We start from the raw sequence: 26,005 nt of genomic DNA on the forward strand, positions 1-26,005 counted from the left end.
CTGGCTCTTTAAAAAGAAAAAAAAAAAAGCCCCCATTCACCGGTTCCTGCCAGACAGGAGCGATCCTACCTGCCCGCCACTGCTCCATGCTGCATGGGGGGCTCTGCCACAAGGCTCCCATCCACTCTCCCAGCCCCGCTTATGGCTGCCCTGCCCAGATGCAGATCCTGACTCTTAAAAAAAACAAAAAAACCCCACCACTCACCAGCTCCTGCCAGGAGGGGGGTGATTCCTGCTGCCCCGCATTGCATGGAGGGCTCTGCTACTAGGCCCCAGAAGCCCCTAGGCTGCTGCAGCAGCTGGTGCATGCAGGGCTTTTTTTTTCTTCTAAAGAACCCGGAGCTAGGGCCTTGACAGGGCAGCCCTCAGCAGGGCAGCCATGTGCGGGGGGGGCGGTGCTGGGAGAGTGTGTGGGTAATGAGGACTCATGGCAGAGCTCCCACTCAGCGTGGGGCACTGGGGGGCAGTGGGGATCATGCCCCCGCCTGGCAGCAGCTGGTGAGTGCAGGGCTTTTTTTTTTTTAAAAGAGCCAGGAGCCGCGGCTAGGTGGGGCAGCCATAGGGGGGTTGGGTCTGGGAGAGTAGGCGGGGGTTGGAGGGCACTCAGAAGGGCTGGGGGAGCAGGCAGGGTTTGGGGCCTGGTGGGGGTCCTCCCCATGGTCCCCTCCCTCCTCCTCCACCTCCCCCCCTACCTTTTACTTACTAGCATGGAGTCTGGGTCTAGTTCTCTGCAGCAGTGAGCGGGGAATGCCTGAATCTCCAAGCTGTCCGAATCATTTCTGAATTGATTTGGAGAGCTTTGAATTGATTCTGATGTTTTAACTGGGCTCCTGATTCAATTCAGATTTGGAGATTCGGCCACTGAATCTCCTCTGAATCAAATCAGTACCCGAAGCTTCGCACAGCCCTATTAATCACATTACCTTGCCAAATTCCAATTTTCATAATTATTTTGCTTATTTAACATTTTCTTCCATTAGAAATGGATAAACAGTTCTTTACTTCCTCTTTTTTAAAATGTGGGGTAACTGCCCTGGCATAGAAAAAATGTGAAATAAGTGTGATTCAGTAGAAGGCAGGAGAGAGAAGTTTTGTTTATGAAGTTTCCAGAGGATGTTTCCTTCTAAAATTGAACTGTCTAAAAGAGATTGAAGCATATTACCCATAACAGTGGAGACCAGCTTCTTTGGCCAGCGTGCCCCCTCCCTGAGTGTCACTGATCCCCTTTACTCTGCTCAATCCATTGCTCTGCTCTCTCCACTCTGTCTTATCTGCATTGTTCTCCTTGCTTTTTGCCAGATCTGCAGTGCACCAAACTAAGCAGCTGTGTGCGCCACTTGTGGCACGTGCCATGGGTAGGCCACCCCTGATTTATAACATGGTAGTGCCTAAAGTTTCTGTTCAGAATCAAGGGCTCAATGTGCTAGGTGCTGTACAATGACAAGTAGACAATGCTACTGCTCTGAAGAGTTAGATAACAAAAATGATGGGGGGTTTTGTAGCCCAGGACTATTGCATATGGGTAACAAATCCATTTTCTAATCAACAGCAACAAGATATATTAATATTGAACTGGAGGGTAACTGTGAAGTTCTAATCCCAACAGTCAAAGCCCAGTTTGTAAAACTAAAACACTGGGCACTGTATAACAACATAGGACCTACACTCTACGGTGCATTAGAATTGGTAATTAATAACACTGAATGTGAAAAAAATGTATCTAATGTCAAATATTTGTCTGAATAACAGAAGTCCAGTCAACCATAAAAATTAGTCATTTAACATTTGCCTTGATTAAATACTTTAGACAGCATCATAAAAGTTTCTTCTCTGCCTGGAGAGGGAAAACCAAAAGAGGGTTAAAAAAAAAAAAGTGAAAAGGCCATAGGTTTGTTTTCTTCAAAGCCATATAAAAATATAGGACATTCTTCATAACTGAGAAAACAAGGATATTAAAGGATATAACAGCATGTAGATAAGCATCTACTGGTACATAACGTGCAATCATGAAACATTTTCAAGGTTACGATTAAAGAGTATGTTTCACTAAAAAGTGTTTTGCCTCAGTTCTGGATGAAACACTTGGTACACATACCACAACTGGCAGATAGATATCTTCTATCTTCATAGTAAACACAATGTCCAACATCTCTCTGCACGTTTTCTTAAAAACACGCAGATCAAACTTTGGCACTAGAAAGACCTGGCTAAATCCCAACAGTAAACTTAATAGCCAAAATAAACCAGATGAGTTATATAAAACTTACCGAACTTACTTCAGTCCCAGAGATGTTTAACTCCCAAACTATTCTCTGAATATCTTCCTTTATATTTAACAGAGGAGGTCTATACATAAGCCATCGCTTATTTGAAAGTAGAAATTGGTACAACTTTGTGTACAAACACTTATACCAGTTTATAACAGGATTTTATCAGTTTAGCTTGCACACACAAAAATAGCACCAGTTTAACCCTTTGTTTATCCAATGCAATTTCTGCATCTAAACAAGCCCTCACGTTCTCCGCTTTTTGTGTCCTAAAAATGAGACGAGTGCCCTTAAATCTAGTTTTTTATTTCAGTTTCTGATTTATGCCCATCACAACAGCTCCACACAATTTCAACACATTCAACAGAAACCTCCATAGACAATGTCACCAAATCCTTGAAAGCACCCTCTGCCAGGTCAGTAAAAACTAACATCTTTTCCATTTAACTCACCCCTGCAAGAAAAGCTGGAGTCAAGGTGCCTATATACCCCCAGAGCACATGTATAAATGCCTGCATTGTGTGTATACATGCCTGTATCAGGCCCTAAAAACTAGCAGTCAAATTCAGACATGCTCTACATCAGATGCATCAAATGGAAATTGTTTTTTAATCCAATGTAATGGAAGTTATACAAATTCCAGTTTATTAAGCTTTAGTATAACTGATTCTAATAGACTGGAGCTAAACTGAAGTAAAGGTGGCTAGGCAGTCTTCCGATTAATTATATTGATTAAAACTCACACTTTTCAATATAGCTATGAAGCTTTTTTGACTGGACAGGCCAACAGGTTTTGTAGCATGAAGGAAGAGAAGTGAATTCTGGTCTAAAGATTTTCAATTATATACAAATCTAGAGGCTGCTTTAAAAGGCCTCACTGATTTTGTATGTCAAAGTAACACATTAGGTAAAAGGGCTGTTTTTTAAAATACACAGGACTTCCAAATATTTTGTAGGTCAAAATCATTAGCTTGAATAGTATCCAGTACTATCTAAAGTAGATGGGTATTTAGTAATCAGTACATAGACTGATTCCTAGTCTCTGCTCAAGAATCAGTAAGCTGCCTGTTAACTCAAGTTGGAATGGTCTTGAACCTACATACAATAACCTGACTTAGTAAAGACCAAAATTAGTTGAGATGTTTCCCTCTAAAAGCAAAGATTAGGCTCTTTAATAAATACAGATGAAAAAGCAAACTTAATCTTCAACTTCATTGCTATATGGATACCCAGAATCAGTCTTGATTCAAAAGGAATCATTAACTAAAACTTCATAACAAAAGGCAGGCAACATCCCGTCAAATAAAGGTGCAATTCTTCTTCCAATTATTTCCCTAAACCACTCTCACTGCTTTCATGTGGCTAGTGCTTCAGCCAGCTAGTTCTCTAAGCAGCAAACACTTCCAGATTCATCAAAACCTGAGCAGCCATGTCATTTGGTTCAAAATACTAGAGACAAGTTCTACGTATGAAACACACATGTACATAGTGCAGCCAGAATCAGCATGTCTCTCTCTTTTCTCAGTGATTCTCAACCAAGGTGCTGCAGCTCAGGCTTAGGCTGAGTCTCCTTTCTGCTCACCTGCTTCCCAACCACTGCCCCACATGGAGATACGCTCTGTAATAAATTAGCTTTCGAAACGGGATGCCATTCAACTCACAAAAATAATGGAGGTGCCTCAAGTCCAATAGGTTTTGAGAACTACTGCACTAATACAAAGAAAATCGACATCCATTTTTCAGCAGTGTTGCAGGTGCACAGCTGCAGGAAAAACCTAAGAAATGTTCTGCTTCCTTACCTGGCCTCATATATACGTAGTACAAGGGAGACATTAATACCCTTTCAACCCTAAGCCAGATAGGCATTCATTCACTATAACCCTCTGGTTCATCTCCAGAGAAGGAATCAACTCCTGCTACACATGAAACACGCTGCACGACAACACCTCCCCACCATGGACAGGATCAAAAGCAGCTAAACCTTGTTCTTTTGACTGAGACTCTTTTGACTGATTCACTAAAAGGAAGTGTTTCTCCTCCACTCCCATTAACAAACAGGAACGGGAGAGCCTTGGGCTCTGTTGATTTGTAATAGATTTTTTTTTAATGGATGCAAATAACAACAGTGGCCAATGTAGCATTCTAAAGTAATTAATGTTAGCAGCCCCTTGGTTCTGGTGGGTAGAAAAGCATGGCACACACACTTCTGTTCATAACTGCTGATTTCCTGGGCAGATGGTCCCCCTTATGTAAGACAGCAGGTGTGGAAGTTAAGGATTTTCTTTATTATTGTATTGGAGGTTTTTCTGCCTGATGAGTGTTAGGATCTTTTTCCTTGTCTGACAGCATTATGAAAAACACCGATTGTTCTCCTTCCTTGTTTCATTCATCAAGCATCTTTTAGATGTATTTGGCCAGATGTTTGAAAGTGCTCAGCACACAGCAACCCCTTCCCCCTTGCTCCCAGTGGGGGAAGGAATCTCACTGGGAGCTGCTGGGTGTTATAGGAACATGATCACGTGGCTGAGTCCTGTGTGACACAGGATACTGGGTAAGACGGACATACAGTCTGCCCCAGTATATGGCAGGTTTTATGTTCTGACTCCTTGGCTATTGAGAGAACTGGTGTGTAAATGTGTGAACACGTGTGTGCTGGCACACACACATCTAACAGTATTTTAAAAAGTCACCTGGAGATTGATCTTTTCACAATATATGCTATATATATTTAGTCCAGAGGTATTATCTACTGACCAGAAGGACTTAAATCCAAAATGATTCTGACAAGAATGAAAAACAATACAAACATTACTATTAGTTTTAGGAATTTTAAATGCATTTAAAATAACTCATTTTAAAAGCTTCCCTTGATTAGAAAAGCAGAAAGTTGCACATTAGAAGTTCTTTTCAACTCTGACCTTAACATAAATGTTCAGCCAATGGACAGATTGAATAGTATTCAGCTCAATATAAAACTTGCTATTTAAACAGGGCTGATCATCACGAACATGGTTTTGTTCTCTCCTCTCACCTCCACCTTTCATCTTTTCTTCTTGAAATTGCCTCTGGGTTGTACTGACCCAGTGGCAATTTCAGGAGATAAATTGTCTGATATCAGTGACATACTTGTGTGTCAGTTAACAAAAGTGATTAGAAAAATGTTTACTTTAAAGATCTGTTTCTATATACCTGAGTCATTTTAATAATTGTGGAATTGGCATCTTTACTGAAATTGTTCATGTAATTTCTTTTTGTTACATTAGCATGAAACGTCACGTTATCTAGGCAATGGTATTCAAAACATACTCTGTTCTAGAATGGCTTAAAAATAACATTTAGAAGAAAGTATCATACTTGTTTTCTGCCCATCTTGGATGTTTTATTAATTAAGAATAGCTAGAAGGTTATTTTTCCATAGAGAGGTTGTATTGGGCCTGCTTCTGTTCTGAGTCTGGTGCTCTCTCTAAAAGAGGCTACAGATTTTGGAGAAATATTGTTAGTTCTTCTGCAGTAAAAGCAAATAAATAAGTGTAAGCTTATGAAAAAAATTAACCATGAATATGATGTTTGAGCAACTACTGAAGTTAGCATCATAGGGAACAAGGCTAATATGATAATAGGACTCTTCCTACTTCACAAATAGGCTTTACAGTGTTGGAAGCAACGTCAATGCTTAACTATTTACTTTATTTTTTTAAGGCCTCCATCTCAGCATGTGCAAACTTGTCAGACTACAAAACTAACTCAAGACAATTGGTAGCCAAACCTAACACAATCATGGACCTCTGCAGGACTCTGGCGGGGGGAGGTGGGGAGGCAGACAGGGGAGCAGGGATAGACCTGAAGGGCGGAGGGGGTGTCGGGGGCCAGACACAGGCCTCTGACCCCACCCCCATCATTCTTGTTGGGCAATTGGCTAGTATCCTATAAATACCGCATGTTCATCATTATTTGTTCACGTTATAGCCTCCATCTATATATCAAAAAATGAGTTTCTTTTAAAAAAACCATAGTCATCTGTTTTATATTTCATACAACTTTCCTATAAAACCAAACATTTCTTTTTAATTTTCTTAAGTACAACAAGTAATTTTACAGAAGCAGCATATCATCTTGATACAAAACAAGAAAAATATGAAAGAAAAAACTGGACTACAGAAGACATCATATAAAATACTGCCATTGAATACTGTCAATGTAATGCGTTCCTTAATTGATACTTACCTCAGAGCTTTAAGACGAATCAGAATAAAAGTGCACAAAGGCATGACCAACACTTTTTTATTTACATCCCAGTTAAATTTACAAAATGTGTAGTTCTGAGGCACGATTTAAAACGAGAGGTTAAGAGAATATAAAGCAGATGCAAGATTCCACTGCTATATTTGTAAGCAATCTCAATATTTGTGTTTTCCCGTTCAAGAAAGCCAAAGATAGCATTTTGTTCCTAAAGATGCAGTTTCATTGCAATTGCTTGCATGGGCTGGCTAAAGGCACAAAAGGGGAATCCACAGGAGCACTTTACAACAGCTTAACGGGGTAAAATGCAGTTCTGAGTTCCAGTCCCAAAATAGCAGACTTTGTTGACAGGCATAAAAGCCAACTCCACGACACTCATAGGAGCCTCTGGCACAGGGCAGCATCAGGAGCATTTTAATGCTGAGACTATTCTCTAGCGTTAATGGCAAAATGGAATTCAGAGCAGCCTGCCAGGCTTTGCCTGGGGTGTCGGGGAGCAGTAAGCCAGCCAATGAGGCCAGTGGCCAGCTAGAGGGGCGGGGCCAGTCCTGCTCTCTCGAGCAGACAGTACAGCCCAGGGCTGAAAAGCATGTTGGGATGCTGGGGGACTCTGATTTAACTTGAATCAGGAAGGGGTCAGGGACAGAAGTTTCATAAATTGGTTTGACCTAAATCAGTTAAGTCTGATACTACACTCAACCAGGTTTATCTTATACCAGTTTCAGCCATTTTGAAACTGGTTTATATAAACTGAACTTCTGTTGTTATAGGTTTAAACCAGTTTCTGATCACTTAAACTGGTTTGTGTGTAATTTCTGTCCCTAGTCAGGGGGTACAGGCTAAAGCTTGAATGCTGCTGACTTATAGTGAAAGGCTGGGGATGTAATTGGAGACTAGAGCACAAGTTGGAACAGCTCCTCAGCTGCTTTTCAAATCATTCTATCTAGCTCAAGTGATTTGCAATGTGGCTAGTCTCGTTTGAGCTAGCTGAAGTGCAGTAAATCAAGATAATTGGTACACTGAATATGAGGCTTAATTCTGATTGAACTTTCTTTGAATTCATCTGAAAATGAACCTACAGACAGTCCAAAATCACTGATCAAATAATACTGAGCTGCTCATACTGTTCAGCAATGGGACAAGTGTCACCCTGATTTATTAAGCATTTGTTGGCAAGTAGGAAGAGATGCAAACATAGAGGGAGGAATACTACACAGCAGAAGCACATGATTGGCACTAAGGAAGTATCAAATTTTAAAATCACTGCTGCAACCTCCCTTTCTGGCTTAGCAAAAGTAAAAAAAAAAAATTAAAAAAAGAGACCTCTAAAATTTTTTAAAAATAAAAATTGCACTGTGCATTTTTTATTTCTTTATATACTGTAAAATGGGTACCAAGAAGGCTAAATCTGCCCTGCTCTGTTTTTGCTGGAAGACAATGGGAGGACTCTCAAACTTCATTTCAATTCTGAATTTTAAACAAAGGCTTATCTTCCATTAAACTGGTAAACAGTTCTCAATCACTCTCAGTTGCTCAGTTTTCAACTTCTCAGTTCTTGTGAGATCTACATTTACTAGTTCTCTGATCACCAAAGAAACTTCTGAGGGGAAAAGGCCCATCAGGGTACACTAACCAGGAACCTGAATGTTGCTACACAACAAACAGGAGAAAAATCGTGATTCAGGCTTTTCAGCCTTTGTATCATTGAGACATAAGAGATACAAACATCCCTGTTGGCTGAGCTACTTCAATTTCTACAAGCGAGTCTCCCCCATCTGGAAACTGATAGCACCTTCCTTCAGGAAGGTTATAAGAATTAATGTTTGGGAAACATTAATTCTGAGCATGGAACATAGAAGGGTTCATAAGTGATAAGTATTCCTACAGCTTTCCTATTAACTACCTTATCTCTCTGTCCTTTGCAAAAAGCCCTAATAGTTCTGCAAAATTTCACTTAATCTGTTCATTATATAAATGAATGATTCTTTAACACATTTTACAAAGATTTTAACTTTTAACTTTTAAAAGAGGGAGATATAAATAGCCTCTTAGATTAAAATCCTTAATAGCTAAGAAGAGGATAGGCTAGCAGGTGGCTATTAATCACCTTTCAATATTCCCAAGTAGGCCTGGCAGGGGCCAAGCTGCCCAGATACAATTCAGAGCAAGCTAAGGGCTGCTCTCAGAATTACCCCAATTGCAGCAGTCCCAGACAAAATGCTCCACCAAACAAACAGGAAGGAGTGCTGAACTCCTCAGCTGTATCCTCCCATGCCTGTGTACTTGTCATTTCCCCTGTCCCATGCCACTGAAGGAAAGCAGGTGGCAACCAACAATTTTTATATCAAACCATAATTCTTCTGTGCTGGGGGAAAATCATCACTTGCCTTGCTGAGATCATGGTAAGTGCCATTTGTACTGTGAAAGTAAGCCAAAGATTTGGCCTCTTGTTTCATTGTTCATTTGTTTTTGCCAGACCCAAGACATGCTTCTTGAATCTGAAACAGTCCAATCATTTATATGATGTCATTATTTTAGAATCATCTTAGGAAGTAAATTCAATGATCAGGCATTTTTAACCCACAATTTGGAAATGAATGTACCATTTCACCACTGAGACATGCTGATTCCAATTTTCAGTGAAATCAGCCCTAGAATAATCAAGAGCTCCTTGGGGTTTTCAGTATTCTTTAGCTATACACTTTGCGATGGTGCTCAACTGGATATTCGAAGTCCCTTCATATATTGTGCCTGAAACAAATCAAAGGACATAAAACTCAAGTTAGCAAATTAACAGTGGTTTAAGATCTTGCTTTAATGACCCAATTAGAGCTCTATAATTGTAAAGCAAAGGATTTAGTATACAGTAGCCAGAATCTGAGCTAATACTGTATTTTCTTGTGTACAGCACACCCCTGAATAATATATGTACTTTGTATTTGAGAGCTAAAATGAAGAAAGAGAGATTCTCCTTTGAAAATACTGGTAAGGAACAGTTAGTAACTGAGTAGTAGCTTTTTCAGCATGCTGGAGAAAAAAGAAAATGTCTGCAGCCAGTGTTACACCCCCATTCCTGCTGAGGCAGAAACTACTATTACCATATTTCCTCACTTATAATGTGCACTGCAATTTCCAGCAGCTAAATTTGGGGGGTGGAGGTGCATCTGTATGTACAAAAATGTGTCATTCACATAAACTATTAAAATATTTCACTGTTGCTTACAACCATGAAGCATGTAGCTATTACTGAGGGTAAGGCATTTTCCTGAATTTCAAATCTCATGTTTCAAATAAAAATATAAAATATCAACAATTAAAATTAAAAAGAGCAAACTTGAAAGCAATGACAAAATCAAAAATCTTCTTAGACTTTCAAAAAGAGAAGTTATATTGAAAATGCAAACTTAGGTCATATCTAGACTATACCCAGCAGCAGTACCCCCAAATGCTCAGAATTGCTCGACAAATTCTCTCTCCTGAAGTATGGGGAATATAACTACATCTGTATAGCACTGTTGGAGGCTAATTAGCATGGGGTAGGTTAGCTAGCACTGTCACTCAGCAGTGCTAATTAGTGCAGCATGGAGGGAGCTACACTTCATTTTAGTGCAGCAGGGAGCCCATGGGCAGCAGTACAGTGTGAAAGAGGGTGCACTGATGTTGGGTATAGTAGGCTTGCAACTTGAACATGGCCTTAGCCTCCTAACTTGCCAACTTCACCCAATTGCAAAAATGGTACCTTTGATTCTTTTGAATCTTAATAATGTTCTCATTAAACAAGGTGATGTGGTTATCCATATTTACATTGAATTAAATAGGATGGACTGACTTGCATCTTCCTTGTATGACCCTTATCACAGTCAGACCTGAGTGACTGTATTAAGCTAAAAGGACAGCAATCTTTGTCAAGTTGCTATCATCTCATTCAAACCTAAATCTATAAACAAAACCATCTTAAATTCTGTTTTATGCATTCAGGAAGAAATTTCTACTTACCAATCTTGCAGTCTCGGTAATACTTTTCAACTGGATAATCTTTTGTGAATCCTGCTCCACCCATCCATTCAATACATTTACTAGTTGTCAATGTTGCAACCTATACAAAATGAATTTCACAATTACCATTTAATAATACACCTTTGTCAAGACGGGAGTAAATTTCAGCTTTGTATCTGTTTTCAGAAATAAAGCAGTAATGAGAACAACTGGAGGGAAAAGGAAAGATTAGTATTTCTGACCTGTATCCCATATACATTATGGAAGTGTTACTTACAAGAATGTTATTTGTGCTTGAACATAAAGATCATTTTCATTTCTCAGTCTCCATAACATCAAGAAGTCACAGTTATGTTCAATAGCTGTACTTTCCTATTACCTCTCAGGTAAGATACTTTTCGTGTAGTCAAAACAGTAATTAGCGTGAAAACGAAGTGATTCTGCATTTGCCTGCAGGCATTTTTAGATCTTATTTTGGCATTCTTGTTCTGACTGGGAGAAGTGCAAGAGATGCCTTTATGACCTCAAATTAAATTCCACCATCTCATATCACCACAGTGATTAATAAACCTGTGGTAATGGTATTTTCCTTCTTGGTATGTGAATATTGGTATAACCAACTTGAATAAGCAACCTTTTCCAAATGTGGGCCAAAACAACTAACCCTGGGTCAGAAATGGGTGGGTGAAATTGGTGCAGCCAGCGGTTGTTGTTGCGGCAGTACAGAGTGAACACCAACCGTCAAAGCCCAGTGCCTCCAAAGCCCCACATCTGCAGGCTGGATCTCGCGTATCCATGGGCAATAGACTGCAAACCCTTGAACTTGACCATTACAATGCACTTGTTTTTTAAGTGCTGCTGTTTGGGTTTTTGATAGCTTATTTAGGGAGTTCATGTTGCTTTTTCATTCAGTTGTTCTCTTCCTCATCACTCTGAAAACTGCAAGCTAGAAACAAGGAGAACACATTCACAGATTTTAAAAGCAAGTAATTTAGAAAAGAAATGCATTCAGTAATCAATCAATGTTTAAAACAAAGTGAAGAGCACTTCCTCAATAAAAAAAAAAGAGTTACCTCTGCAGTGTAGTATTTGGCCATGCTTGCCTCTTTTATGAATGGCTTTCCAGCTTCTGCAAGTCGGGTGGCATTGTAAGTCAGCAACCTGGCAGCTTCCAGTTGAGTGGCCACTTGAGCTATCTGATGTTGCATTCCCTGTAATAACCCGTCTCCCAAATTAGACGGAACTTATCAAAGAAACATTCAACATGCTATTCGTAGATAACTCAAGTTTCAATCCAATACCAGCTTCTGGCAAAAAATTACTTATTTTGCTTTTCAAAAGACTCAAATCTACACTCCCCAGCTGAAGACAGCTTAAGTTATTTGGTGCTCACTGGAGTTCTTTTTTCCCAGATCAGGCTGCGGAAAGCTCATGTACTGATACCACATACATTTGACCAGGTGAGGAATGTAAGGAATTGTGCTGCATAGTGTGGTCTGTGCCTTCTAAAGGCAAATTGCAAAGTTTTGTTTTCCCCTTGTTTTCATTTCCTTCTCTTTGATTACCTGTACCAACAGTGGGCCGTGCTTTACTTAGTTGTTCTCATGTGTATATGCCCTATCAAGCTTACAACTATTAAAAAATGTTTGAAATATAAAATAGACCTATTATTCATCCAGACGCTGTCTGGTAGAAGACAACAGGAGTTGTTCGTTTAGTTTGGGAGGGATCCATTTACATCTCAGAGGGGAAAGGTATCTCTCTCCTTTCTTCTCCTCTGACAGGTTAAATGTGGTAAAATGCAATGCCAGTGTATTGAGTAGCAGTAGCTATACTATCCCTTCTAGCATGGAGAGCTTTGAAGGTGGCAGACGGAGAATGGTGCTTATGGAAGGATGAGAGAACAAGAGAGCACAAGGAGATATGACGGGTATAGAGAAGAACAGGGAAAGCAAGGGGTGGGGAGACAAAAATGTCTACATCCATAAGCCAGTCTAAGACATTAAAATTTAAGGCAAGATAAAAGCCTATCCTCAATATCCCACCCAAGTATACACCTCTTCTGGCAACCTATTGAAGAATGCAGTCTGCAGGGGAGAAGCCACACTTTCACGATCTTCTTAAAATTAGTCAGAACTGAGCTACTACCCTGCGCAGCACATTCTCACTTTTGGTCATAACTTGAAAAAAAGAGAAAGAAAGTAATTTAACAAAAGCGTTAAGGTCAAAAGTATGATTTATCAGTCCAATTACACATTACAATTATATTGTGCTTTCTTTAAAAAAAAGAAAACCAAAATTAAGTTGCTTGGCAATGAACATTTAAAAGATCCAGCTTACTGCCCAATAGCCTGAAATCTTTCTAAACACATTATTACTCACCCAACATTAACACTATTGTGCTCCCTAAAATTTGCAAAAATATGTAAAGGTCAAAATAACAAAATTACAAGGCAATTATAAAATTCATTTCCTTTCAAAGGACCCATTTCTACTAATTTCCTAGCAATCTCTGGGTGCTTCCTAAATTTTTTATAAAGTATCTGTAGTACTAATGTTCCTTCCCTTCAGAGACCTACTTTCCTTTGAACAAGAAAATCACTATAGTAATTTCAATTATACATCTTCCTTATTAACCTATACATCATTTTTGCAACAAATTAGATAATCTTGTTTCATTTTAAGATACAGATTTCAAGAGAACTAAGTGTCTTTGTATAAAGCACAGACTATCATCATTGAACTTTCTTCAGTTTCGCCTTATCTTTTTTAGTATTTTCAGTGTCTAGAGAGAAAATATCTTTCCCTACCCTGTGGATAATATGGCCTAAAGATGTAAACAAATTTACAGCAAAGACAAAAAAATGACACTAGTTCTAGTGTATTATTTTAAAGGCAGGGCACATACTTTATTCTTTTTATTGTAAACAATAGTATCAGATTAAACTAAAGTGTTGCTTGGCGTACAAAATATCTGCAAAACCAGATATATCATTAGATCTGTCTATCTTACATACCAAACTACGAATCTCCTGAAATTTTTCTGAATCTGCAATTTATAGACTTTGAGGAGAAGTCTTATACAGCCAGAAAGCACTACAGTTATGTAATTATATTATTTATTGCTGACATCCTCTATTGGGATAATTACTACTTGGTTATTAAAATAGATCACTTTTAATATATACATTCATATGTACCTGGAAATCAAATATGCTTTTCCCAAACTGGACTCTTTCCTTCGTATATGGAATAGTTTGGTCAAAACATCCCTGTGCCAACCCCAACATCTGTGAATAAACAGAAAAACAAAGATTATATTGAGTAAATAATTTGTATATTTAATGTACCCAGTGGAGGGAATCATTACAGTAATTCTTTTTCTGGACAGATGGTGCACTTTTAAAAAAAATTTTGGCATTCAAGGAGATAAGCTTTGTTTTCTTCTTCAGAAAAAAAGAAATATGCTGTGTGCAGCACAAGGAACAATGAAACTAAAGATGATGGAAACAGAAAATACAATGACATATCAGCTCAGAATTTTGTGAGCCTAAGTTTTACTACAGTTAGAATTCCTGTCTAGGTGAATAATGATAAAAAGTCTTCTTAAGGAACTAGCCTATTATATAACCATCTGCATGTACAATGAAACCCTGTAAATCAAGGCGTGATATCAGTAAAAACGTAGTGAATTTTGTGCAAAATTCAGGGGCTTCAAGGATCTTAGAACACAATCACTTTTAAACAGTAAAATTACTGTATGTTAAGCAGTAAATAAATATACATACTACTCTAACAAATTGTAAATTATAATCAAGAAGTTTAGTAACAATCAAGTTTAGTATAATCAAGTAACATGCAAGTCATCCACTGCAAAAAAAGGGGAGCCAGTTGCGATGTAAAGAGTTCAGCTCATTTCATATAGACCAGCAAACAGAATGCAAACTTTGAATTAGCCAGGTAAACTGGGCTAAAATCAGTGGTTAGGATCACGGCAGATGCTAATATAATTGTATGACTGAGATCTTTTATGCCTGATCCCCAAAATTGTGCATCCTGCAATGCCAGACATGCATGGTAGGATGCATGATTTCTAGGACCGGGGACCAAATTCCTCCGATCCCAACCATACGACTGCCAGTGTAGGAACCCTGTCCTTGGAACATGGTCCCTGAGGCAGGCTCCAATCTGCCAGGAATATGAAAGGCAAGCTGTGTTGCCCAGCACTAGAAACCAGTTCCTCCAAGCCAGACTCTGCATCTGCTTTTCTTAAGGTCCTGGGGCAGTACGAGCCCAACACTGGGGAGATGCTCACCCATTCGGACTTTCTGGGCCCAAAACTATTGAAACCACTGAAACACCACTGCCCTTTGAAAATGTTAGCTCCCCACAGGCTGGCATATTCAAAGGGTGCACATGCAGCTAGACTGCACACACTATACCTAGAAACCTACATGCCACGTGTTCAAAATTAAGAGCGATATAAAGCAGCCACAAAGATGTTCCACATTTCATGGAATATTTAGGGATGGTTTGGCATTTTATTGCATCTTAAATATTTTGCATGTGTGGCATGTTGCCATTTATTGTATGATTAACACATTAATCACACGATAAAATATGATTAACCAGGGGCCTAAAAATGAAAGGTTTTTTGCCATGCTAGTTTCTTGAGCCTTTGAGGCCCTGAACATGCTGTCTCAAATATCTAACATGTTAAGTGAAACCATTTAAACTCTTATCTCTACCTAATGACTCAGGACTGAATGCCAGAGGGATAGTGCAGAGTTTTTCTTCAGTATCAGATCATAATCTTCCATTTATGTTAAGTTACAAGGAGTTATACATGCATCAAGAGCAGAACCTAACTGGTACAGGTGGCATTTTGAACTCCAGTTCAAACTAACTGTTGGTTAGTTTGGTGGGAAAATAAAACACAGACATCTATGAAGAACCACTTTTGAAAACAGCATTTGTATCTGTCCCAGCTTCTCATAGGCTGGTCTAGGTCTGAAAAAAATATAAAAACCCAGGAAGCATGTTTCATTACAAAAATTAGCTTGAAGAAAAGATCCCCCAAGGAATTAGTGACCTTTTGAAGGTCCACTTCTAAAAAGAGGGAGTATCATGCAGTGGATAAGTGAGGAATTAGGAACCTAGTTGCTTTCATTCTTATCTAGCTGCCCTTTCTGCATGCTGGACTTACTGCTGCTTCTAACAGGAGCAAAGATGGAAAGTGCAACTAAAAGGAACACACAACCAAAAAAATGCCTAGAACCTCCCACACCAGATTAAAAGGCAGCCAAACATGAAATAAATAAGAATAGTTATGATTTCAAAATTGGAACTACATACAACTTTAACAGCACAATGTACATGGATGAATAATATGTAAAGTCAGCTTTTACATGGTGTCCAAATAAATGTGGGATGCTTTACACATCCTTGGGAAGACAAGGTAGTTAACTTGAATGCAAATGCCACTTCTCAGCATGAGGGAAAAAAGCCACAGCAGCAAGAACATAAGAGAGAGACTGCATACATATCAGAAAGCTATACAGAAGAGCTTAGGTTATCCCAAATTCCCTAGACATTGCCTCATGGCATTACAGCTCAAACAACATATGGAGAAGCAGTATAAAAAATCTGATTGTAGCAATCCTAATTAGCTACATGCTACACTACAGGATTCCATTGCATTGCTGTAAAGAAACAAATCATATAAACTTTAGCATATACAACATCATGTATGCCTACTTTACATCACAACTATCTGAAACTGTTTTCTTAGCCACAATCATATTTTTATAAGATGTTCATTACCTTTTACTATTACTACTCCAAAACTAAATTCAATACTACAGGGTTTTTAAAACTGCTGTTCTTGTTCATTCAAGCACATTTCTCTTTATTTGAAGATGTCAAAAAGTATTAACTAAGATATAACAACTACCTGACCTTAACTTTTAATTAGGGTACATTAATTAGAGTAAAACCCAGGCAGTGTAGTTTATTGCCAGAACATCTATATTATTTATATCTCTGGGAACAATGGGCCCCAGTTCTCTAGTTTTAAGGCCATATATGACAAAGTTTAATCATAGATGATCTTTAAAAATGATGGAAAAGCAGACTTGAAGTAGCATTGCTCTACCTCACTATACAGAAAGCCTAGGAGCTGAGCTGTCTACCAGCAATTTGGAAAGGGAAAGGAAAATAAACAACCTTTAAAATTATAAGCACAGGTGCCCTACACCCAAGTTGGCATATCTATTTCTTTAGCAAAATACTTGTGAATTACACTTTTTAAATATAAAGCAAGCAATTCAAAAGCTTCATAACCTATACAGTTGGATTCTGCATCCACTGAAATCAACTGAAATCTTGGTATTTGAACTGGGTTTATAACAAGATATTTTTTCTTTAAATCATCAAAAAAGCCAGCTGACATTTTTGTCAAAAATGTTGTACAGTACCACTGATTCAGTGGATTTCTGTTACAAAGTATCATTTCTTGTTTTGGGACTACTTCAAAACAAGCTGATGTGAAAACCTAATTAAGAAGAAAAGCAAATATGAAACTTCACTCAGCATCCCTAGAATCAATTTGACAGGTGCTCAGAATTATTTTTACAGTGTTATATTCAGCATTGGCTAAAGAGCTGAGGTTGCTGTTGGAGACAATACATCAAATGTAGGCTAACATTCTAGATACGTTTCAAAATTAGGAAGTTTATCATTGGAGAATAATTGCTATTTAATGGACTATGGTTCTCATGGAGCCAGAATTCTGCCATTGACTGACATTTCAGCATAGGTAGTAGGCAACCGTTGAACCTTTCGGATCCTGGTGTATGCATGAGAGGTCACCCAGACCTTCAGCGTGTACAGCGAGACATGAGTCTGGAGAAGTGGAGGCTGCGCAGCCCTTCCATCCCCCACTCGCTCTAGGCCAAATATCAGGCTTCACCTTACATAAAGAAAGAGCGACATCTGGTGGCAACACAGAGTCTTTTCATAAAGAATTTTCTTTATCATTTACCTTTTCCAATCTCTTAGGTTTTAAAGGTTTCAGTCCCAATTCAAACTACAGAACTATCACATTAAACCAGGTTACCCACCTGCGCAGCAATACCTATTCTGCCCTGATTTAACATTCCGATTGCATACTTATAGCCTTGTCCAAGCTGTCCCAGGATACTGGTCTCGGGAACCTAAAGAATAAAAATCACTCAATTACTCCTTGTTCTCTTCTGTTCTGCAACTGCTAGGAGTGCTCACAGCTGAATCAGGGTCCATGTTTTATTTAATACACCTTATAACTGAAGGCAACGATATAAAAAAGGGAATTTGATTCCCATAGCACTTTTGTAGAACCCTTGCCAGCACACAGGATTATAAAAAGGGAGAGAGAAAAGAGTATTCAAAATTGGCCCATTAGTGGAAACTTCTAACACTGACGTAAGATGATCCTCAGGAGTGCTGGGGAGCTGCAGCACCTGCACAAGATTCAGCACGTGAAAAATCAAGCCCTTATTGAGCTTTCTTTCCTTTAACTTTATCATACATAAAACACACTTCAAAATCACTGAACTTCCATCAGAGGCTTTAGAACACTTACTGTACCTTAACATTTTCAAATGTTACTGGGCATGTAGAAGATGCTCTGAGTCCCAGTTTATCCTCTTTCTTCCCTACACGTAGTCCCTCTGTATCACGATCTACTATGAAGCATGTAATTCCCCTATATCCCTAAAGAATAAATAAAAACAAAGCATCTAATCAGTAATTTTTGATTAACTGATTTCCCCATCTCACAATTTAAACCTCTTGAATGTTATATTAATATGCAAAATGTGGCATTATCAACTATTTTGTTTTCTCAGACGTATCTGCTGTAAACAGAATTTACTAAGGGCCAAGGAAATGCTTCTGGCTGTTCTCATGGGACAAAAAAATGCTGAAATTTGACCATGTTACACAACTTTTAAAATATGCTCACTGAACACAGATAAATTCTCTAAAGATTTTATAAGCAATGAGCGATTTTATGAGGATGCGCCCTCCCAATTCTGCATGCCACCCTCCCCCCTGTTCCAGCCACCCTGAGCAGCTCTGATACTGGACACAAAAACTGAAGACAGGAGAGGAGGGGAGGAGTGGGGAAGGGAGATTTATCTGTAGGAACTATAACTCTTGTTTTGCAAGTTATGTTCTCTGCACAAATATTCTGCTTCAAACATGTGGATCTAGTGATGCAGAGTTGGAGATTTTCAGCTAACAGCAGTATCTGGTGGGTGCTGAAAGCATTCTGCATATCCAGCTGAGGGCCTGGATAGCAGAGTACCCAACATACTTCAGCTCCCCCTCATCACTGGTGGCTGACACTCCAGACCACAGTCCCTCTCTTCCTATTTTTTAAATGATTGTTAATTCAATGTGAAAAGATAGCAACAGTTAGTATTGTTTCTTTTATTCTCTGACTTTAAGGTTTCTTAATGGTTGGAGCGGTAATCCTGTACTTGCATTAATGTGCAGAAATCCCCAGTTTTCAAACCTTAGCCCTGCAGTGTTATCATACTCACAAGCAATGGGCATAGAAGGTACCTATTTTGAACAAAAGAACACAAGTTATTTTAAACACTAAATCTAACACTAAAATAACCTGTAGAAATATATTCACATTCCAAAACAGGCAAATTGGGATTTTTTTTAACTTTTGCCGTAAAATCAAAATGACAAACGACTGAAACATCACATCTACCTTTTCAGAAAGGCTACGTGAGCTACCTGCCCTACAGTTTACTGTACCAATGCTTTTTAGGCATGTCTACATGTGTACTTTCATGTGCATTATCTCATTTTAATGTGCATTAAAGTATTGCTAAAAAAGTGCTCTTTAGTTAATGTGCATTAAGATAGGCTATTGTGCATTTTCCTAGTACGGGGGTACTAGATTTAATGCACATTAACCAAAGCACATTAATGCATGTCTAGACGCGCCCATTGTGGCCATAATCTGGGCTTACTTTTTGACGCTTTTGTTTTGTCAAAGGCAGGATGAAATGTGTTAAGTCAGTGGTGTTCAACCTCTCTGGCCCCAAGGGCTGGATAACACCAGTGTGTTAAACTATTTGTGAGGTTCACCATTTTTGTTCAGGAAATAGAACTAATTTTTAAAGGTTTATCTGCCATGGGGCAAAGAATATTAACCTTCACACCACAAAATGAGTAGCAGTGTCATGGTATTACCAACTATCACAAGAAACAGCCACAACTATTCCTTAGCAACTTACTAAAGAAGGATCTACATTTGCCATGACGTAAAACATTCCAGCCTGCTCCGCAGAGCTAATCCACATCTTTGAGCCATTGATAATGTAATAATCTCCCTTCTTTTCAGCGCGAGTCTTTAAAGAAAATGCATCACTGCCAGATCCAGCCTCTGAAAGACAGAAACTGCCCACCTGTTGATTAAAAGGAAAACTATATTATAGATTTTATGTAAAATATTTGCACTACAAACATTAACAAAGTTTAAGAGCAAAGTGGGCATAAGCAATCAATCTTGTTAAATATTTAAACTACTTTTTAATGTGCATGTTGTGGGTAGTGGCAAAGTTAAGTTTACAGATATGAAGGGAGGATAACCTAGAGGTAAAAAGAAGGAAGCAAAGTCATGACCTCTGGGACATCCTCCCTATTCTGCCACAGTGGTTCTTTCTGTCATTTTAGCATACTTTGTAACCTCGCTATATTTCTAGTTAAGCTATTTGTAAAACAGACCTAATACTTTGTATTCTAAATACCCTTCATATCAGTAAATCATTTTGGATAAAACACTTTACAGCACACAAGTATGAAAAAATAACATTTGTCACAGAAGGAATCCCAGGTATGCATGTTGGAAGGTGTTTTATAATACTACTGCTTTTTAAAAATCTACAGGCAACCCGCACTTAGTGCTCTTAATTGGTTCCTGAAAACCCAGGCGTTAAGCGAAAGGAATGCTAAGCAAACCTGAAAGTACCTGATGACCCAAGATGGCAGCCACAAGTGTTTTTCATGACCCAAGATGGCAACTGTGAGTGTTATAATGAAACTTGCTAAGTGCGCTAAGTGCAATCAGGTACAAGCAACCCCTGCTTAGCAATCCTGAGCGTTAAGCAAAACAAGCGTTAAGCAAAACCAAAAGTATCTGATGAACCAAGATGGCAACCACAAGTGTTTTTAATGACCCAAGGTGGTGACCGTGAGCGTTATAACGATGAGCGTTATAGCAAAACAGCGCTGAGCAAAACAGCATTAAGCAGGGGTGCCTGTACATTTTCTTCTCATGCTAATGTTAATACACTTAGATCAGTAATTGTCAACCAGGGTGCTTTGAGATCCTTTCAAGGGCATCACGAGGTGCTACACAATATTAGCACTGTTAGGTGTACAAACATGATTCACAAGATAAACCCAGAGATTTCAAGGGGGAATCTACAGTGTCAAGGACACTCTAACTGGTTGTGGCCTTTTTGAGATCTCTACACCAGAAGAATTGGTCTATTATTTTTGTGAAGTCAAAAAATAGTGAAAACTAAGAACTGGTATTTTCTGAGGTGTGCCTTGAGTCTAAAAAAGTTGAGAACCACTGATTTAGATAAAGTTAACTTTTATACAAGGGAAAATATACAGTTACTTAAAGACCCTAATAAGTCAAGAGAAACATTTCATAACACTGGGACTAAGGACACTAGGGCAAGGGAAACATTTCACAACACTAGGGTTAAGTTTAGTGATCAGAAACTGGTTACAGATAAACCTGTACGAAAACCGAAGTTTAGTGCACATAAACCATTTTCAAAATGGCCGAAAGTGGTTTAAGATAAACCTGGTTGGATGTAGCATCAGACTTAACTGATTTAGGTCAAACTGGTTTATGGAACTTCTGTCCCAGATCCCCTCCTGGTTCAAGTTAACTCAGTCCGCCAACATCCCAGGATGCTTTGCAGCCCTGGGCTGTGCTGTCTGCTCCAACAAGCAGGGTCTGCCCTGCCCTTCTTCTCCCTTGCCAGAGCAATATCATTCTGAGTGGTGGGGGTGAGGAGGGGGAAACTTGCCTCTCAGGCCCAGCACCAGATCCCCAGTGGGGTTCTGCTGGTTGGAGTGGGAGGGGGGAGGAGGGAACCAGACCCCCACCTGGGTGCTGCCAGCTTGGGGAAGGGAGGGGGAGTCTGCAGTGGGGGCTTGGCTCTGCCCCCGAGAGCTGGGAGCCACACCCCCTTCTCAGCCGTGGGACTGGCTGAGGAGAGGGGTGGAAGGAGGGAGAGGAGAAGCCTGCACCAGGACTTGGCTCGCCAGGAGCCATGCCCCCTTCTCAGGCTCTGGACTGGCTGGGAGGAGAGGGAAATGAGTTGTTTTACTTTAAACTTCGCATGCTCCTGTGCCAAGTCCCGCACATGCCCAGAAGAGGCATCACATTAGTTGGACCTAGCTCTCCTAACATTTGTATAGATTGGGAGCTTTAGTGGAGCTTTTTACACAGATTCACAGAAGTTTAGGGCTGGAAGGGAGCTCATGAGATCATCGGGTCCAGCCCCCTCTGCTCTGGGCAGGAAAGATTTTGGTATTTTTATCTAATAACTGACTGAATCAGCTTTTGGTAAAACAGTCAAAAAGCCCTGCTGAAGTGCCCAGTCTATACAGACACTGCAGAGCCAGGTCGAACGAACCCACTGACTTCTTCCAGTAAAGAACTTTTTTTCCCCCCCGTCACATTTGTCAAATCAGCTACTATTCACTGAAGACAGAAGAGACTGCCTCTTGAACAAGTGATTAGACATCTACATTTTTGAGACTAGGACAAATGTTCCAGTCTCAGCTCCATACAAGATACTTTCCTAAAAGCAAGAGTGCTCAAGTTTCTTAAAAAAATTAAACTTCTTTTAAACAGAAGATATCACGAAGTTTGCAGTAAAATCATGGACCTACCTCAGAATTTTGAACACTGATTGCTACAGATATTCAGAGTGTGCATTAGAGTCACTAACGGTAAGTTTTTTAAGTTGCGTCTTGAATCTGAAGGCTTCTTACTTGTGTCCACACCCTGTTCCACAACAAATGTAAACCAGTTCCCAATCAGTGACATTTTAGAACAGTTCAACTCTTATGTACATTAAGACATAAGCTTTCATAGGCAACAGCATCCAACAAACTAAGCTGCTGCCTGCAGGGTGCGGACACATATAACAATTGATCATTTCCAAATGTCACTGGCTAGAAACTGATCCACAGTTGTGTGTGAAATGCCTGGCTCCAACACTGAAGGATGGCAGCCAGCACCCAGCCTTCGAGTGGGTGAATAAAGGGGGTGGTGGTGAGTACTTGCACCCACGCTTTGGAGGGCCCAGGTGTGGGTGACCTGTGGCTTGGGGTGTGCTCAATATTTGACTTTCCTTTCTCCTAAATATGAGTTCAATAAACTTCAATAGCCTACAATTGGTCAAAGTCTGCAGCGTGGCTGCTTAATTTGGGGAGATGGAGGAGAGAGGTTGGAGCTGCACTTCTGGATTCCCAGAGGCTGGGGTGGGACATGATGAAAGGCCACAGTCAAGTAGTGACTGACAAACAAGCAGTGCAGGGATGCTCATCAATAAAAAAGTATCAACAGAAGGGGAAAAAAAAGCAGGGGTGGAGTCAGTAAAGTGCTGCAATGGACTGCTCTGGTATGCAGCTGGGGTGGGGAGTGGGGAGGGGAAGAAGGGTGGAGCAATGCAGTATGGGATGCCTGGAGGACCAACCATACTTCTGTCACAGAATGCTTGGTGTCCACACAACACTGAACCAGTTCAAAATAGTGCTTGCTATTTTAGGTATATAGGATGTTTATAAAGCCCTTGCGCAAATTTAAACATTAATAACTTTGGATGCACAAACAACAGAAACAAACTATACACAACAACTGAAAGAATAATTCACCAAGTTTTAACACAATACAGCTCAAATGTCTAGACTTCAACATAACTGCCATCTTTTGTGATACATCGTTCAATCCAATTTTCCTACTCATAGAAAACATTTTGCTGCTGAGTGATTTCATGAATTGCATTTGTGATCCTTACCCTATGCCTAGCTTACACAATGCTAAAATCTTAATGTTTTCAATCACCATTTACAGTTTGCTTCTATCATGTGTATATCCAGTTATTAAAGTTTAAAGTTGCACAAGGATTTTATATATATCCTGTACTTTTGAACCATTTCAATTAACTTTAAACCCATTTAGGAAGTCTGTAAGCCCATCTACTTCAGGTCTAACTGCATTTAAATTGGATTGTTATGTGTACCAATGCCATATGAAGTCTCATGCTTCTCTGAACCAGGTAGTCTTTAAGAGCATCTTTACATGTGTTGTGGGACATAGTGCTGGGTGCTTTAATTAGCGAGCCCTGCTAATTGAAACTGCCCCCACGTCACGTGTATCAGCGTCCCCACACTGAAGAAATGGCGGCGGGGCACTTTAAACTAAAGCTCATTGTACGTGTTTTATGTCAAAGTGCACTGTTGCCATTTTTTTAGCGTGGAGACGTGCGGGGATGCTGATACACATGACGCGGAAGGCTGCTGGGGTGTGCCAATTTCCCTGCTCCAGCAGACTCCATTAATCATGCTGGATTTCCAGCTCATCAGAGCAGGCTCTGTGCACATCTGTAGGAGCCCTAAGGTGCCACCCTGCCCTACCTTCTGTCTGACTTCTGACTACTATGGAACCACCTCTCTAAGAATGATGATATTAAAAAATGTCCATGCTAATATATGATGTTGCCTTATACTGCAGTAAATCAGGAATGTCAAATTCACCCTGCCCCAGGCCAGATGCAGTAGTAGCACAGTTAACGCAGTTGTTCCTTGCTCTCTGCTGCCAACATGTGCCTCCAACAGGACCCCATGGCCCAGATTTTAGCAGCAGGCCCTGCCCCACTTGTCCCTCCCCTAAATTCCTGGCTTATGAGCCCTGTAGGCTGTAAGTTTGACATCCTTGCATTTGATCATTTAATTCCCTAAAAAGACATTAACATTACAAAATCTTGTTGAAGTATATTATAATTTAGAAAAATACTTAACTCACCATATCTTTAGCCAGTCTAGGCAAGTAGGTCCTCTTTTGCTTTTCTGTTCCATGTACAATAAGTAATTTGTTAATTAATGTATTTTGGAGCTCAGGTATAAGAGCTACTGCTGCATCGACCTTGGCCAATTCTTCTACCACCAGGATGGTTGAAAAAAATGAAGATCCAGTTCCTCCCCACTCTGTCCCAAGTTCGATACCCATCAGCTAAGCAAGAGAATGTAAATACAGCTATTGTGTGGAGGATCCTACAGACACTAAGTGAGGCTGACAAGATCATTTGAATACTTTCAGTATCAGGAAATACAATTACTTGGAGATGCCTAGAAATTGAAATAGGTCCGAGAATATAAAATCTCTCCAAATCTTTCCCCAAGATCTACTATCACAGTACCTACAATAAACTAACCAGATAATAGTCTCCTGATGAGAATCAAGATAGCAATATAGTATGTTACAAAACTGGCAATATACATGGCAGGCATCACTCTGACTGATCCTACTATACTGTTTTTAATTGTTGCAATACAAATGCCAGAATTAAGCCTGACATTTAAATTTGTCAGAGAATGGTCTTTCAAAAAGAGATGTTCTTACTAAATACAAATTTGGATTTGATAACAGAAAAGGACAACATTTAATCAATGTACAAATGTAAAAGCAGAATTGAACTAAAATCAAATAAAAGTGTGCAGACCCCTAGTTTGAACAATCCTTGAAGTACAGATTCTTCTATCTTTGCATCAGCATCCATTGTTTTTACAAAAGGGCCAATTCGTTCTTGAGCAAATTTTTTCACTGTAATGAAGAAAAAAAAGATACAAGCATTCTAGCCATCTACTTTAAGAAGCAGTATCTGAGTCAGCAACAAAGTATTTCAGGTGGGCATTCACATCATTCAGTGCAAGATGTCCAACAGTAGGGCCGTGCGAAATTTCAGCACCCATTTCGTTTCGGAGGTGTTTTGGCCCATTTTGGTGCCCGAAACACCAAATCTGAAATGAAACAGAAGGCTCCAAAACAGCTCTGAAATGAAACCATGTAAAACATTTCAGAGGCTGGCTTGTGGGGAAGCAGAAACTCCGAAGAGGGAGGGGAGAGAGACGAGAGGAAGGACTGCTCTGATTGACATCTGTAGCTAGCCAGTGTCTGAGATCTGTCCCTGAGTCCCTTCGAATCCCAGTGCTCTGGGGGAGGGATGGCAGCCTGCTGTCATCATGTGCACAGATCCAGGGGCCTGTGCCCCCCCCGGAAGAGTATGGCACAGTGTTACAGCCCCCCGGTGGGCGCAGGCCCCCAGATCGGCGTGCGGGATGATGGCATGCTACCTCTGCCGGCTGGGGCCAGTGGCAGCACCAGTCTTTCCAGTGCTCAGCGCAGGGTGTGC

General features: G+C 39.8%; 1 protein-coding gene across 1 annotated transcript in view; it reads right to left on the reverse strand.

Annotated features, from left to right (window-relative positions):
* Nucleotides 1-7,558: 7,558 nt before the first annotated feature.
* Nucleotides 7,559-26,005, reverse strand: part of ACADSB (acyl-CoA dehydrogenase, short/branched chain) — a 42,318-nt gene continuing 23,871 nt past the window's right edge. Inside the window, exons 3-11 of the mRNA XM_019556019.1 lie at nucleotides 25,316-25,416; nucleotides 24,619-24,825; nucleotides 19,799-19,969; nucleotides 18,129-18,254; nucleotides 17,624-17,716; nucleotides 13,703-13,792; nucleotides 11,576-11,713; nucleotides 10,503-10,602; nucleotides 7,559-9,257 (exon numbers count right to left, since the gene is read on the reverse strand). Coding sequence (XP_019411564.1) covers nucleotides 9,187-9,257; nucleotides 10,503-10,602; nucleotides 11,576-11,713; nucleotides 13,703-13,792; nucleotides 17,624-17,716; nucleotides 18,129-18,254; nucleotides 19,799-19,969; nucleotides 24,619-24,825; nucleotides 25,316-25,416 — 1,097 coding nt within the window. The 3' untranslated portion in view covers nucleotides 7,559-9,186. The remainder of the gene's footprint in view (nucleotides 9,258-10,502; nucleotides 10,603-11,575; nucleotides 11,714-13,702; nucleotides 13,793-17,623; nucleotides 17,717-18,128; nucleotides 18,255-19,798; nucleotides 19,970-24,618; nucleotides 24,826-25,315; nucleotides 25,417-26,005) is intronic.

The sequence above is a fragment of the Crocodylus porosus genome, unplaced genomic scaffold (genome assembly GCF_001723895.1).
Source record: "Crocodylus porosus isolate Cpor-Errol unplaced genomic scaffold, CroPor_comp1, whole genome shotgun sequence".
Classification (NCBI taxonomy): domain Eukaryota; kingdom Metazoa; phylum Chordata; order Crocodylia; family Crocodylidae; genus Crocodylus; species Crocodylus porosus.